General features: G+C 37.0%; 1 protein-coding gene across 2 annotated transcripts in view; it reads left to right on the top strand.

The window, feature by feature from the left end:
• The first annotated feature begins 1,251 nt into the window (after positions 1–1,251).
• Positions 1,252–17,512, top strand: part of TUSC3 (tumor suppressor candidate 3) — a 110,618-nt gene continuing 94,357 nt past the window's right edge. Inside the window, exon 1 of one of the 2 annotated variants that reach the window (XM_027735952.2) lies at positions 1,252–1,390. In XM_027735952.2, coding sequence (XP_027591753.1) covers positions 1,268–1,390 — 123 coding nt within the window. In that variant the 5' untranslated portion in view covers positions 1,252–1,267. Of the gene's footprint in view, positions 1,391–5,083; positions 5,149–17,512 lie in introns of those variants that run through there. The other variant, XM_039378554.1, reaches the window with a different exon arrangement.

Raw genomic sequence — 17,512 nt, 5'->3', positions numbered from 1 at the left:
TTTCCTTTTGTTGTCAGTTTTTTCTTTTGAACTCATTCCTTCCCCATTTGCAAATGAGGTGCAGCCATTTACTGAACAGCATAAATTTTGGGCAACTGAGGACTGGAGTGAATGGATCTGTGATTTCTCTTTAAAACAAATAAGTAGGCATATGGACATCACCTGTTTTGAAGTCTTATTGAAGCCCTGGTATTTGAACTCAAAGTCTACAGTCAAGGGCTGGTGAGCCAACCTTCCCAAATACTTGAGAAGCAGGGTCCATATTTCACACTCTTTTATGATTATTATTGCCAAACCATAGTCTGAACCTGATAGATGTAGATAACAGGTGGTCTGAACGCTCTTGAACTTATTATTTTGTAGATTATTTGGATATGACCTACTACTCCTATGGGCATGTGTAACTTCTGAAAGGCATGTTGCAAATATACCTCAAGAGAACACAATGGCCTGTTTAATGTTTTAACTGCTTGGTGCTAAGTTATCAGCAGTATCATCAAATTAGTACCTGATATTATTATAATACCATCTAGAAATTCTGTGCCCAAAATAAACTGATACTTTTGAATACTTTCTTTGTGCCTCAGCTTTCTATTTCATTGTGGTGTTTTGATTATAAAGTTCATAAAATTTTTGAGTGATATGGCAAGATCTCTGAAGAATCGAATAGTTCTAACTTCTGAGTTTTCAGGACAGATGTGTGTAAGTAACTAATGCAGCACGAGGAGTGTACTTGGAATTCTAGGGGGGAAAAAAGTATATGCTCATTAATTTAACATTACCTATCCTATGCACCACAGTGTGTACTTTCAAGAAATACATAATCACTGACTATGTATCATGAATGAGAATATCAAATTAAAGTTGCATGGTTAATGCTCTGGGAATTAAATTCGAATTAATTGTATTAGTGTATTGCATTAATATTATTTTCTTCATAGGCAACTTTATGTGTGTATAGTGAAATCTAAAAAGTGTATATGCACAAACGTTTAGGAAAGAAGAGTCTGGGATTTTTTTTTTTTTTTTTTTTTTGTCGTGATTCGGATTGCACTCAGTGCTTTAGGTAGCGGGGAATTTGGAGCAGGAGGTTAGATTGTTTAGATTGTGTTAGATTGTTAGATAACCCCCACGGGAGCGCACCCACCCCGAACTACATTTCCCAGGCGCCGCCGCGCCGCGGGGCGCTGCGATTGGCCGAGCGCAGGCCCAATGAGCGCGGCGGCGGTGTCCGCGGTGCCGCAGGTGCAGCCGGCGGGGGCGGAACATGGCGCTGGGCGCGGGGGCACCGCAGCGGCCGCTCCTGCCGGCCGGGGGCTGCCTCCTCGTCCTCCTGTTGCTGCTGCTGCTGCTCTGCGGACAGCTCGGGGGAGGACAGAAAAAGAAGGAGGTAGAGACGTTCGCTTCTTTCACCATCGCGCCCGGCTGGATGTGCCCAGTCGCGCTGCCTCCCGCTCGGGAGTCCTCCTGTTCCCTCCCGTCCGGCGTCCCCGCGCTCCGCCCGCCCCGCCGGCCCCTCTCCCCTGGCAGCCCCGAGCGGAGCGGCGGGCGCCGGAACGTGCCGACCCTGCAGTGCCGCGGGAGGGGATGGCCGGCGGCGGCGACTTCTCCAGGGCAGCGGGAGCCAGCGCCGCCCGCTGCGATTTGGGCGCAGCGCCGGGACCGCCGTGCCCCGCGCTCTGCCCCTGCCCAGCCGGTGCCTTGCGGTGTCGTGGGCCGCCCTGGTTCCGAGCAGAGAGCGGCAAGGGCCGCCGTCCTGGCCGCGGCTGCGCTGGGTTGGGCTGCGTTGGGCTGGGCTGGGTGCCCGCCGCCGTGGGCCCAGGGGGCCTGGGCTGAGAGCCGGGGCCAGGAGCGCAGGTCTGCGGCGAGCCCGGGGGACATCGAAGTTAAACCCCGTGTTTGTGGTGCCAACTGAAAGAAATGCCCAACGTTAATAAATAACATGGAGGCGATGGAATCAGGTGTGTGTGTGTGGAAGGTGTAGGTGCTGGTAATCCTTTGAAGGTGTTCTCTGGGAGAGGTGTGTAGGAAGAAGCGATTTTAATTCAGTTTCAGAATCAACAGTTTTATTTCTAGAAGCTTTTGTATTTAAATAGGGAAACGTATAAACTTGTAATGTATATATTTGCCTCTTTTAGGTTTCAGTGCCATTAGAGCTTGCTGGACTTCTAGCTTGCTGTCTATTTCAGGCCAGGTTTTCACATACCCGGTGCTAGGCCACCTGGTAGAGTCTCTTTCTAGTTTCAGTGTAATTTCATTTTTGGGAGGAGATAACTTTTAACCAAACTGTGGAGTTTTATAATTTTTGATTTTTTTTTTTTTTTTTGAACCGGTGGTTAGTGTTGTGGGAGGACTTGGGCTTTGTGGTGGTAGAGGAGAGGGAAAGAAAAATTTTTATAGCTGATGCTTTCTTTGAACTAGTGTCTCAGACAAAGAGAAGGATGGTCAACATTTCTGTTTTTCTTTAAAGAACTGTGTGGGTTATTAAGGCTTATGGGCCAAACAAATGAAACAAGGGTGAGCAAAGAGGGAAAGACCAATGTCTTCCTACTGATGTCCAGTAACAGAAGTGGAAGGAATGACTCAAATCTGTCTCAGGGGAAGTTCAGATTTGATATTAGAAAATGGTTCTTAATGAGGGGCTGGTTGGGCGCTGGAACAAGGTACCCAGGGAAGTGGTCATTGCCCCAAGCCTATTGGTGTTCAAGAAGCATTTGGACAACACTCTTGGGTATATGGTTTAACTTTTATGTTGCCCTGTGTGGAGCTGGGAGTTGAACTCAATGTCCCTTCCCATGATATTCTGCAATTCTAAAAGGCCAAACTTAGTGTAAGGTTCTTAATAAGAATCTTAGATAATTAGAATTATCTAATAATTTAGATACTATTAAGTATCTAAATAGTGGACTGACTGTCATATTACCAAGTTAAGTAATAATCTGATCATGAAAATAAATCCCTTGGGTGTCATTGTAAAAAAATTAATACCTTCACTCTAGGCATTGTCTTTTCCCCTCTTTCTGGAAAGAGTAAGCAGTAAATGTGTTGCCCTTCTGCTGCTATAATTAACTTCTTTTCAAAACTTTGACTTATTAGGTTTTCTTAATAAAATGTGTTTAATGTTTGACGCTCTTGATTCTCTCTTGCTGTGATGTGCTGGCATTGCAACTTTTGTTGACACTTTCATGTGGAGTGCCAGCTGTGCTACCAAGATAGCTGAAATAATCTTTCTTTTTTAAATGGAATCCTTTTCTAACAAGTAAATAATGGTAAATTAAAATGGACATCTACAATTACTTTATAGAAAGTTTCCCAATGCTATGGCAGAGGTGGTACATAAAGGGATGAAAATGTTTGGGATTTTTTTTTTTTTTCAGCTATTTGGTCTTACAGTTCAAGCTGATATTTCTCGTCTGTAAAGCTTGTTGTTCAGTTTTCCTTTTTAGCTGATTTAAACTAATACATCCTAGTTTTCTGCATATTTTTATTGTCATTTTTCATTCCTGTTTAATACTTTTATTTAATGCAAGGGACAACTCATACAGACAAACTGCTGGCTTTACGTAGACATAGTATGCTGTGACTGCATCTTTAGAGAAACTAGTGCAACTCTGTAAGTGCTTCCTCACTTTACATGCAAGCTTAAAGCGTAACAGTGTTTTTCAAGGTTTTATACATTGTATGTATAATATGAATATTGCTTTGTATGTGTCTGTGTTGTATATGGAAGAGCTAAAGTCTGACTCCTTTTCTTACCCTGCTAACCTCATGTTAAAAGCTGTAGTAGTTTGGCCAATATATATGGTGGGAAAAAGATCTGTATGTGAAAAATGAAACTTGAACTTTCTTACAGTGAGTAGTTTAGAAATAACATTTTACAGTTGTTCTGAGAAAAATTATGTGAATTGAAAGAGCACGTGATCTTGTGCTCCGGGAGGTTCCTGTTCACATTACTGTGTGGAAGCACAGTGGTAAAAGGTAGAGGTGATTGAGGTTAGATATGTAAAGTGAGCCTTGGGTTTTATACAAAGACTGGTAAGATTGCTGTAGTTTTTATTGGAAGTTGGAAAAGTGGTTGAACACAGTGAATGGTTTCAGAGTGAACACTGCAAGAGGTCAGTTAATGTAGTGTGGTTAGAATGTGTATCCCGTGAGAGAAAACCAAATTACGTGTCAGTTTCCTCTTTCCTACGGGCTTTGTTGTATCTTTGTTGACTTATTGCTAGCAGAGAAAGATGAATGGGGAAACATGAAAACATTGGTAAAACTTTGTGTTGATTGTGAAATACTATGTTATAGCTGTATTAGAAAATATACAAGTTCTTAAATTACTAAAATACATTGTCCTCTACAGTAAAATATTCTTAATATAACTAAAGAAACTTTCTTCTCAGGCAAATTACTGAAACGTACTAAGGTTGGTCTTAAATTTGATTAAATCTGCAAGAATTTATAGAACTGCTTGAAAAATAGATTTGAATTAGTAAATAGTCATGTGGTTTAATGGAAACTGTTTTTAGAATGACTGCACAAATATGTAAACACACAAACGTTCCTATTGCTTTGCTTTAATCCTGCTCTATCCTTTTCTGTATTGTGGACACTCATGGCATCCTTCACAACTAAGGAGATAAATAGAAAACATTAGACTTCTGATTTGGAAATTAGTTTCTCCCATGGCTCACTAGATTTGAAAAACCTGCTTTATTTAAAGCAAAGTAAAAAAAGTTCCTGATTATGAAGTAACAAGAAACTGAAGAAGGACTTTTCTCTTGGAAACTGTATGCATAATGGGAGAAAATAAAAATTGACTGTTTCCACAGCATTTGAGATAATATATTTGTATTGACATAGATGCATTTTCTGTAAGGCATATTCTAAATTCTTTTGATACTTTTTATATATCTTATACAAATTTGAAGTAGATTAAACTATTAAAAAAATGAAAGGAATCAGAATAATTCACTTTGAAATATACTGCTTGGCTTTTTATTATACAATTTTTGTGACTGAAACATGGAGAACATTGGGTTTTAATGTTGAAATATTTCTCATAGAGGGTAATGTTTATTTTTGAGCTTTCAGGTGGATGATTCAGAAGCTTAGTTAAACTACTGATATGCAATGGGAATAACTATTTTTCTTTTGGTAAGTTGTGATGTTTTGGTTTACCCTGAGTATTTTTAAAGGACATCAAGACTCATGTATCTGTAATGGTTCTTTACCTTTTTCTCCCTCTCTTATTTCCTTGGAAGGGCAATCTAATGGATAGTTCATCCCAAAGCTCAGCCATGCTTTTATTATTCCTGAAAAATGTGTATCTGATGTGCCCTTAGGAGCCTTTAGGGTAGCTGTACAGCTCCTGGCTTTCCTCCCCCCTCCCTCACCCAAAGATCTAGTCTAAATCTATGAGTGTTCAATACCCACATCTATGAGACTGTATTTCTTGTCCTTATCATGACCATAAAAAAAGATTATTCTTTGATGCAGAGTCTTCTCAACTTGGAGAATGATTAGAGGTAGCATTTGCCAGTTTTTCCTGTTTTTTTTTTCTTACTAATAGAAGCAACTGTGTATTTTTTAAGGCTTAAAGTATTAAATGTGATAATTTTTCTGAGAAAATGTTCAGTCCTGAACATAGTTTTCTGTTTCCTTTGAAATTCACTGGGATAGATTGGCAATATCCTCTTGTTTCTGCACCATGTGTTCTCATTTTTGTTTGGGTTTTCATATTGAGCCAATCTTGTTTATTAAAGGTTATTGATGATTATTACCATGTTCCTTACATTGCAGCCAGAATGGTATCTTCCTCTTTAAAATGCCTTTCCCATCTAATTTGTGGTCATCATTCACCATAAAGGTAGCAATTCTCACCCATTCGGAATTGGGCCTGCAAAACGTGCAGCAAAAGCTGCTGTCCTTGGTTTTTATTGCTTTAAAACTGAAAGAGTACTACTTAGTTTCTTATGCTATCTCCTGATGCTGTTTTTGATGATCTGTAACATTCTTTCCTTCTGATGAATGTTCTGTCTGCGTATTTTATTGAAAGAAAGAAATGTTTGGAAATGTGGTAGAGCAAGTGGAGAAAAAGACAAGAGGACTAGCAGTTCTTATTTTAACAAATCTGCATGGAAAACCTTGATGTCTTCCATGATTGCATACAGTAAGTGAAATAAAGGACATTTACAGCAGTCTGATAGCATTTTGTGATTGGATTACTGAAAGTTTTCTGTCCCAGCTGTCTCCATTTGGCATCCTTGCTGTCATAAGGCAGATCAGTGGCATAATTGATCTTTTCCCCTGTTCTGTTCTATAACCATTTATACAGCACATCCTGTGCAACCACATGGAAAATACAGATTGTATCTACTTGAGTTCTAAGTGCTCTGGAAAAATCAGTCAGTACAATTAGAGTGGGAAAGCACTGGGTTCTTTGAATATGGGTTTGAGTCTTCAGAAGTCTTCAGATTTATTCTCTTCGTTTTTAAAAGTGTGTTGAAGGTCACCTTTTATTGGATAAGATAATCAGAACTCAAAAAGGAACTTTACTTTGTATTTGGTTTAGGCCTCCTTCTCTTGCTCTAATAAATCTGAAAGCAGGTATAATTAAAAAAATATTATCTTTTCATCTAATGCTGTGAGATATAAAAATATAATACCTTCTTTATTGTCGTTTGTGTATGTCAAATGTTATAAGTATTCTTTTTTTGTTACAACTTTCCATCATGACGGATTGCCATGAAACAAATGGGAAGATATTTTACAGTGAAGCTGAAAGATGCATTTCAGATAGAGAAACTCATATTTTTATATGCAATCATCACAAGTCCTTCATATTCTGAGAGATAAATTGATGCATGCATTGAATGGATTGCTTCTGACAGAATTACGAAAAAAAACCAACCTGGCAATAGTTTGATTTCAGACAATAATCCCAGAAATTTTACATAGAAGGGATTTGTATTCTTGCCATTGCAGGCTTCTTCATGAAAACGCTCTTCTTCATAACTGTTAAAGTGGTGGCAGGACTTGTAGCATTTCTCTGGGGAGACTGTTCTCTCACCTAATAGGATTTACTATTAGGATTTTACTTTCTTCTGATGGTTGTATCTGATAATTCTGGAATACCCCAAGTTCATAATCTCTTCTTGAGCAGTTGCAGTCCTTAGCTGAATTATGCCATTCCGTTAATTTTTCTTGCTCTTTTCTGATTAATCTAAAGCAACTAATTTTTGAATTTCAGATGCACTGGTCATTAAGCTTAGCAGAGTTTGGCTGTGTTACATGGAACATTTTGTATATCAAGTCCATACCAGAAGTGGTAATTACAGTTATGCAGTCCCTTTGTGGAATGACATTTTGAGCTCACAGAGTTGCTCAAGGTTATTGGCTGTAGCATCTGCTGCTTGAATGATAGAAACCATTTTCTTCTCTGCATTTAGTTTGACTTTTTAATAATTTCATATCACTGTTGCTTTCTGCTCTACTATTACATGTTCTTTTGCTTTCCTTATCTAGTTGCCTTACAAATTGCCAACTATGACAGAGTCTAGTCCTGAATCTTGCGCATTGACATTTCTGTGTAGCTTGTGTAGATTTTGATGTGTATGTGTTTGTGTCTGAGCCACGTAAATGTCTCTTCGATGGAGATTTTTGAGCTCATAGAGCAAAAGTGCAGGTAGCATAGCAAAAAAATCCTACTTAAAGTATAAAGTTAATTTCTGAGTTTTATTTTATAATTTCTACCAAGCATTTTTGTTAACTTGATTGTCTTATGAAGTCCTTTGACACTTAGCCTGTTTTTCATAACTCATGAAAATAATTGGCAGTTGTTCAGCTAATTAATCAGCTAATTCACTTTAAACTGCATATTTTCAGGTCATGCTGACTACATATTCAGGCTTTTTCACATATTTTGTGTCTTGGATCTTGTCAGTGGCAGAGGTGCATTCCGAATCTAAAGTTAGGCCTTTAACTCAAAACTTTCCTGTCCTGCAAGAGTCTGTTTGTTTAGAATAATAAATTGTTATATTTATATTGTAGTATTTTTTCTGCACTATACTGAGGAATATGGTTATTTTAACAATAAAATATGAGAGTTATTTTTGATTGGTACTGCTTAAACTTTCGTTGGTTATTGTAGCTGCTTTGTCTTTGTTTATTTAAGTGGTTCAAATTATTACTCAAAACATTTTGTTCTTTTTACTTCTCTTAGCTATCAAGTCCATATAACCCTCTTCTGATTTTGGTAGTAAACTAGAATGAAATATAAATTGCATTTAATCCATAATTAAATTCACTGGGGTACTGATATACTAAAAATGTGATACTGAAAATTATTTTTAATATTATTAAAGTATTTTAGTGTGAATCTTTGTCTTTCTATAAAAGACATAACTAGAGACTCAGATTCTGCAAGAGAGATTAATGTAAGGGGTGATAAAACTGAGCAGACAGAATGTTTTGAAATATAGTTCCTTTCTCTACTCTGTTTTTTCAAGGTTATCTAACAGTACAAAGAAGGTGTTTGAATACGGGTAGAAATCTCTTTTGACTGACAGAAGTAATGCTCTTCTAGATACCCTAGAAGTTGCAGGGCTAGATAGGGCTACATAGAGCGAAGGAATAAATTAGCTGTATCCACATATGTTTAGGTGTCTGTCCAAAGAGAGGAATTCAAGCTACAGTTAGGTGAGGGAATTGTAGAGCAATTTAGTTAACAGGAGTAGGACACCTCATCATAAGTCACAGAAACTGATACAGTGGGAGTAGTTGATATTAATTTGATTTCTGGGAAATTATATTCTACTTCGCATAAAATACCCTAAACACTGGTCTGTCTGCCCCTCTGGGTGCTTGGGTCCTTTTAAAGTGATCTGTACTATTTTTTTAATTCAAAAAGCGGGCTTTAATTAAAAAAGCTCCTACTCTGAAATATATCAGTTGTTTTCCCTCTCCAGTACATTGTTTGCACTCTCAAATGATCTCAGAGTATGTGAACTGGATTCTACTGTCCTCTTGCACAGACAGAGCTTCAGAGAAAGTTGCAGGATTCTCTGGGCCACAGAGGAGTGACAAGAGGAAAGATAATTTTCTAGCTGAATGATGATTATTTGAAAGAGGAAAGTCCTGGTTTCCCACAGCTATTTATACATTTAATCCAATAACTGCTCAGTGTAAAGCATTGTAATACAATCTGTTGAAGTAGGTTTACTTGTCCACCATCTGGATGTGAGTGCTGCCTGCCAAACCCTTTAAGTTGGGAGGGCAGTGAAAAAAAATCAAGGTTACTTTAAAGTAGTGAGGGCTTTTCAGGATAATCTGTGTACACTTGCTTTCTCTGTTTAAGCAGCTGTCACCTCACTTGTGGCTGAAGGAAGTAAGTGTAGAGCGCACTATGCCCGGTGCTCAAAGCGCCAGCCCTGAAATTTTTAAAAGTAATGGAGGCCTTGGTGGGAACATAAAGGTGCTCAAATCCACATTTTTCTTTTGATGTTCTAGGTTGTTTGTATATTACAAGAATTTAGAGCAGGGGGGAATTACACAAAATCTTTGTAAGTACCTGGTGGAAGGAAGGAGAAGCTTGTTCAACTTTGGAATTGCCCACTCTGATCTCAGTTTCTGTTAGCTGTAGGTCCAAATTCCTCAGTTAACTGCATAGAGTGGCTTACTTAATCTAAGTACCTTGTTGCTTCTACAGATACCAAGCAAAAGAGAATATAGCGCAAGATTATAGGGATGTTTGATTTAGTCTATAGGTGGTCATATATTGCCTTATTTGACTTGGCTTTAATAGAATGCCAAATGGGGGGAGAGGCACTAAAGCTGATAATTTATTGTAGTGCAAAATATTTTGTACTGTAGAAAACATACTAGTAACTTGGCTACACCAGAAAGCAATGAGGCCTGAAGTCACACCACTCTAGAATTCTGGTTGTGATGTTAGTATTGGAGCTTTAGCAACCTGTTGTGCCATCAGTAGCAGTACTGAACCAGTGTAAGAACTGAATGATATTTCCTTCCTTCATAAACTTAGGAGAGATGTGCTGACACCTTAGGTGTGTTCATTTTACAAGTGAGTAATGTTGGACAGGTTGTTAAGTTCAAGTATATTTCACACATTCAGATGACATGTAGAATCACAGAAAGCAGAAATTTTATCTTTAATTGCAGTTTTCTTGTCCCACCATATTAAAGTGGTATAATTATAGCTGTGTTACTGTATTAGACTATTGGCATATATTTTAAGTGATTCAAAAATCTAGCTGAAGCTGTTCAGTTATAGTAACATTGTTTTTTTGAGCAATGAATGCACTGTGCTCTCATGCAGAACTCATGCTTGCTTGGCTGTGAGGGAGAAAATTATGAGTTCATTAGCTGATACAGCAGCTTTGTTTTCTAAAGTAATTTGTTGTCTGTACTTCTCCCAAGAAGTTAAAATGGAACTTTTCTTGAGTTTAATGAACTGTTTTGATAGCAAAAATGTTCTGGAGAGTTATAGTGAATCTTGTGTCTTCAAAGAGTTAAGAGACATTTTTAGCTGGTTTTCATCATTAGATCTATAGTTGCTTTTTCTAAGAATGAAAAATGCATAGACTTTTAGAAATTTGGTTTCAAGTAATTTTGAAAGTTAATTTCAGGAGGTAAAAATTTAGACTGTGATATGACAGTGTTTTTCTGAGAATGCAATGTAATTTTGATAAACACTCACTTCATATTTTTATTTTTCTAATGTAGACATTAATTCCACTTCCAGTTTCCTCAGTGTGAGTTATTGAGTTATTCTCTGTAAGGTACTACATTTTTAATATTCAACACAGAAATTAATGCTGAGTATTAGTGTCTAAACAGCAGTTTCTTAACATATTTAAACCATTAGGTTTTGCATTAAAGCTTTGTGACTGCTTGTACCGTCATGATTGAACATTCAACAAAAAACTTATACTTTAGTCCTATCACAATTTTTATTTTTAATTAGATAAAAATTGTCTGTTGGTGTCTATGAATATTTTTCCTGAACTACGCAGAAATAAATCTAAAAGTGCCAAGTAATTATTTTATGTTAAAAGGATTAAGTGCTTTATTTGTCACTAGAGATTGTCTGCCTCCTGTTGAACCACAGAATCCATTCATTAACTTAGCACCATGCTATGTCCTTTGTCTTCTGTTGAATGACTTACCAGGGAAGGTAGTATTCTGGTGAAAGGAACTCTTGCTCAAGGAACTGCATAATACTTCTGTTTCTTAAGGTATGGGTAATGGAAAGAATGCCAGAACTTCGCGTGGATGGCTGAGAGAGGTAAAAGATTTTGTTGTTTGAAAACACTGAGGCACTAGTCACAGGGAAGAATGCTACATTTAGTGGTTCTATCATATTTCTATGTATGTTTTTGCCTGATGAGAAAAAGAATTTACTAGGACACTCTGACAATAATGTGACCAATAAAAGGATGGCACAACAGAGTAAAACTATGGAGAATAGGTGTCAGAGACAGCAGAGAATGTGTGAATAATCATTAGTAATCAAATGACAGTGAAATAATGTGAGGATAGATGAAGATTTTTCTCACAGTGAAGAACATGAGTCGTGATAAAAAGTACAAAAGAAGTATTAGGAGACATACTACTCTGAAACCTACATTAACATAGAGGTAATGGCTACAATGTACAGGAGAGAAGGAAAAATCAACAGTCTGAACTTGTACCAAACTTCTGTAATTAAATGGTTGTGTCATCTGACGCCTTCTGTGTTACAATTTTTCATTTCTAACAAAGAAATAAAAATGTGAATTTTCCTTCATGTGAAATAGGATTTATATTAATTTGGATGCTTTGCTTTAGATCCTTCACTTTCTAGTCTTATAGTAGTAGGTTGTCCATTAAATTGACTGGATCATGTTGCTATTGTTAACCATGGAAAGTGCTGTAGATATTTTTGGTTGTCTTTGATAAGTACTGTTAATGCCCTTAAAATATACCTCTGTTCAGAGAGGCAGATTGACTGATATTTGGAGAAAAAAAAAATCTCTAATTTCTTCACTCTGGAAGAATTGACCTTAAAACTGAAGTGGCCTTTCACTAATTTCTTCTGAAGTAATGAAACAAGGTATTACTTTCTAAAATCCTTGTAGAAAAGAAATTTGCTATCTTACCTTCTCAGCTTGAGAGAGTCATTGATAAGACTGTCCCTGATGTTAAAGTCATCTGGAGACTTCAGGTATTTGAATTCAGTTATTAGATGTGTAACTGGCTTTGTCTGTAACTCTGCCCAATCTTCTTTGGTTGCTTGTCCATTTTATACATTGGAAAAATTGGTTCTTCCCTTTTTTCCTGCTTTTTCCATCTCATAGCCAAGAAAAGGGTGTGCTCCAATTTTATTTTTTTTTTTTTTGATGTTGAGGTGTGGCAAGGCAAATTACTTTTAATTCTTTTTGGAAAAAGTAGCAGTCTTTTTTTGGTACGTGCTCTGTGCTGTGTAATCCTTTTGTAAATCCAGGAATTTTATAAGCCTTCAGTTTAAAGGAAAAAAAAGAAGGAGGAAAAAAGCCTACTTGAAAAGCCACATTTTCAGCCAGTTCAACTCTCTAATGTTAATGGTTTTGATATTTTAATGCCTTTCTGAGTAGCATATAATATGTCAAATCTAGTAAATTTAATTTTGAAAAAAGTACTGTAGGTGCTCCTGATAGGTTTTGTTGATCTGCAAAAGCACTGTTAGACCTAAAATCAAAAGAATTTATGAAATTTGATTCTGTATGTTATGAAATTTCATCAAAGCAGAGGAAATTGAATGTACAATATAATTCCATCAAATATTTGTGGTTACACATGGTCAAAAACCCCCAGCTTCCCTGGTCTTTTGAAACTTTGACAATACCAGGATAATTCAAATAGTCTTGAAAAATTATTGATGCAAGGATGCTTATTTTTCTAGTTTTACTCAAATCTAGTCATAGTGCTCATGAAGAAAAAGTGTAATAGGAGGTCAGTCTCATAATCTCATATTCTTACTCTGGTAGGGATTCTGTGGATTTTTTACATTTCTAGAAATAACTTCCAGCTCTTCTAGTACAGTTTTCCAGTGCCTTTTCCACCTGTTTTTTATTTTGTTACAAGTTGCTACAGAAAAAGGTACTTTTTTCTTCATGAGACTACATTCATATTCTTTTTAACCTAAAAGTCTCCTTATTCCCTTCCTATATCCTAACTGGTGCTTTTTTTAATGTGTGTACAGATTGATTCTGAACATTTAGTTCCCCTTTTGTTTAGTTTTTGTTATCTTTTTGTTTGTTTGTTTTGTTGGTTGTTTGTGTTTGTTTTTGTTTTTCCTAGAAGTAAGATATTCTGGTATTTTGATGAAATCTTTATGCGGGCTCAACTCAGAGGGCAGATTCCATCCTGGAACATTTGTGGCTACCCTCAGGCAAGTTATGCATTTATTTTCTGCCAAAAAATGGTTCTTGAGGTGTGTTCAAAGTCAACTTTCAGACTGCCTCCATTCACTGCCTGTATAAGGTTGTATTTCTCTTCCCTTTAGTATTGAGGTGCATTATTTTTCTTTCTTCTGTTTATTCATGTTGTAACTCCCACTGGTTCTACTTTTTCTTCATATGATGGTTTTCCTTTGTATGTTTTTTTGTCATGATACTTCTATGGTGATTAGATATTTTTCCTTATAACCTTTGGTTTCATCTTTCCCATGTTTTTCTGGAATATTTTCAACATTTTACTCAAGAATTTTGATATTTTTCAATTCTTCCTCTTCTTTGTTGTGATATTCTACTCTTCTTGGTATGTACAGATAGATTTTAAAAGTCATTCCCATGATCTGTTTTGTGTCTCTTGTTCTAAGATAGGTTGTCACATTTTGCTCTTTAAGGAGAAAGAATAGTGAAATACATCAAAATTTGACTCATACTACTTCTGTATCTGAAGAGATCTGTGTTGTTTGGAATTTTTTCTTTTGTTCTCAGTATCTTCTCTCTGGATTTGCTTGTGGTGGGGGAGGAGGGCACACTTGTAATCGTTATGGTCTCTGAAGACAAATGTGGAAAGGAATCAAGGGTTTGATTTCATTATTTGGTATTCATCTTTTCTCTTACCCTCTGATTTGTATGATCTATTCTAAAATCAGAGACCATGTGCACAATAGTGCTGGTATTTATGCAAATACAGCCTGTCAGGACCAAATGAACTCAGTTTGCAGCATTCAAGAAAGACTAGATCATATTATTTTCTTCGTCCTCCTAGTTGCCATCACCATATTTGAGCCATTATTTGAGTTCCTCCCCATTGCTGAGTTGACACTGAATGCTGTATTGGTTTTTATTCAGTTATTTGTTTCTGCCACCCATCAGCTTTCCTTCAAGTCTGTACCCCTGGGCTTTTAAGGAGTCAGCTGTCGCTCGGATCAATCATTCATTTGTTTCCAGGTTGATAAGCCATTGTTTCAGAAAGCTAGCTTACAGCTTACACTGCAGAAAGAAATATTAAGTTCCTGTTTGATGTGATTCAGGTTTTCTTTGTTAAAATTCATGCTAATAGTGTTTTAGTTGTTAGCATACACTTGTGTCATGCTCTTCTGCTGTTTGCAAACACTGCAAAGTAAGAACGAGGATAAATCCTTCAAATACCACTGTTACTATTTCTAACTGTAAGATACTAAAGGACATTCAGTTTTACAGATACTCAACACAGATTATTATTGTTGGATGTGACTTTTCTAATCATGTCATTAAGTGAAGAAGTTCAGAGACAGCATAATTTGCCTTCTCTGTGACCTCCTTTTGTCTTTGAGATTTATTAGGTTCCTTGCTTTGGCTTTAAGGTCTTCATTGTGACTCATAGGTTTTGAATTTGTTTTTCTTCCCTGAAAATTCAGACTAGGCTGCATAAATTAGCTCTGTAAACTCTACTTTGCCACTTGGAGAAGAAAAATGGGATGATGTGGTGTGAAATGCTATCAAAGCAAACGTGATCACTTTGAGATGCTTTTATTTTTCCCTCTTCAGTCCCTACTGCAATTCCCTGAAATACAGAAGGCTAGTAATGGATTCTGATCTCATCATGATCACTCTCTGCACTAATCTATAAAAGGGATAATTCTTATTCATTAAGCTCTAATCGTTGCCTCTCTTGTTATCTGTCTATTGACAGGAGACCTCATGGAAGTGATTTTTGTCCTGTTGCTGTGTTCTGTTGAGTGAAAATGGTTCAGATGATATCTCTACCTAGAACAGGAAACCATATGCCATATTGTGATTACCAGAAGAAATCTTTTTTTGTTTGATTCCTTTATGAGCAGTGGTGTAAAACTACTTTGTGCTTTAAATATTTTATAACAACAAATCATCTAGGGTTTCAATATAAGATGGGTAAGAATGGCTTAACTCATTTAGGCTGAGTTCACCTGTTCCTGGTATTTTTTTCTGTAACTGCATCTGCAAATGGACACCTAGGGAGGGGAAGTGTTACTCCTTCACCAGCCCGTAATCTTCCACCTTTCAGCTGTTTTCAGCTCTGGTTTTCATGAGTCTAATGTTTTCCACTAATGGATCTCTCTGTGAGGAATGCTCAGTCATGATTAATTCAGCAATCCTAGGTCTTGCACCTCTCTTTCCATGCTTTACAGAATGAGGCTGTTAAGGAATCTACGTCTGTAGTTACAGGTGTATCTGGAGAGGATTGACTTGACCCCAAACTGAGAGTATTTTATCAGATGTAAATTCTGCTGTTGTGTGCCTTCTGTTGCAGGAACATGTTGTTCTTAATCCAGAGATTGGTAAAACCGTGCGTGAAATATTTTGTTTAGTTTTTGCATGCTCTCAGATGCAAACACAAAGAAACTGAATTTCAAATCTTGCAAGTTTGGCTGCATAGCGCAGACAACTCTTATGGCTCATTCCTTACTGTTTTAGTAGTCTTTGTCTTTGCCAAGTTTTTGGTGTCAAAGAAGATGAGTGCTTTTCATCTCTCCTGCTATCTAGGGTAAGATTGTCCATTTGACATACTGCTGAACTTACTGAACAGAATTACTGTTCAAAAGAGTTTACAGCTACCTTGCTTCATAGTTAATTTGTTCTTTCACAAGAACCTCTTCTGGCCTTAAGTAGATTTTTTTTTTGTCTTTGTCTCTCTCTTAGCTGGGAATAGTGAATGAAATAAAACTGCCAAATCAGTCTGGCCTTGAACTTACATTTTGTCATGCACAAATTGGATTGCGATGATGACTTTACCACCCCTGTTGAGGGGGTTTGTTCACATCTTTAGAATACTTGCTTTCACATCCTAATCAGTGTAGTATGGAAATATGTTCTTCACAGGCAGTCAGGATTCTTAAGAGTATGGTAGTTCATTTCCCACTATGCACTACCAAAATATTGGCCTCTCTACTTAATATGCTTAAGAGCCTATTCTCTTACTGAAGCATGTATTTCTTTCAGGATAATTGGATTGATGTCTGGACCTTTTATCAGTGATGTTCTTAGGCTGTGAATACATTTCAGCTTTCTGGGACTGCAAGTAAATAAGTAAGATTGAGCTGAGAGTGAATTTGTGATCATTTGGCCTTTGAATTGGGCACTACCCTTTTGACTTGGAAGAGGTTTAAATTTGTGGAACTGGACTGTAATTACTGTAATGAAAAAGGTATGTTTGGTTCTTTCTATACAGTAAACTGACACACAAATAGCTGATATGGCATGTCAGACTTAATAAGTTTTTCGGTTGGTATAAGTTTTATACTGCACATGCTTTGAGCAGAGATTCTTCTCTTCTGTGGATAACTGTCACTCTGCAAATCATGCAGTTTCTGAATTAGTGAAAAATCAGAGCTCTTCATTTTTTCTGAAGTTTTTTCCCAAGAAACATAAGGAATGGGCATGTTATTAATAATCTAATAGTTTGCATAGTGAAATGGCAAGCAGTGAGGGCCACAAGATGCGGGAATAAGGGAATTTTCACTGAATATTGAAGGAAAAAAAATAATTCATAAGAAGAAGGTGCCTGTAGGGGTTGCACAATCTCCATCCTTGTAGACTTTAAAAACTCTACTGGACTATGCCCTTAGCAACCCATTGTAATTCCTGAAGGTAACCATGATTTGAGAAGGTTGAACGGGGTGACCTCTACAACATTTAAAACTGTAGAAACAGTAAGTATCAAGAGCATATGATTTTTGAAACCCATTGTAGTTGAAACTACATTACATTTTGATAGAAGGGATGGTGCTGTAGTGAGTAGTCATATGATTCATTAGATCTTGAAGTAACTAATAAGAAATGCTCATTTCGCATGACTGTTTTGTATGAGATGATTCTGTAAGTCTTTTTTCAGTCTAATATGTCGGTCATCTTTCATCAATCATTTGGAGAGAGACAAGTAGGGTTATACATGACATGGGTTATTTCCTGTGATTAAAAACTAATGGTGCAGTATTTCGCTATGTTATACTTACCCACCTGATTGCTCTGTGTGATTGGGAACTAAGTGTGAAGGTCACTTCCATGAGATT

Source organism: Pipra filicauda, unplaced genomic scaffold (assembly GCF_003945595.2).
Source record: "Pipra filicauda isolate LSUMZ 115617 unplaced genomic scaffold, ASM394559v2 scaffold140_size2443280_pilon, whole genome shotgun sequence".
In the NCBI taxonomy this organism is placed as follows: Eukaryota; Metazoa; Chordata; class Aves; order Passeriformes; family Pipridae; genus Pipra; species Pipra filicauda.
This window is presented reverse-complemented; position numbering and strand designations above follow the sequence as displayed.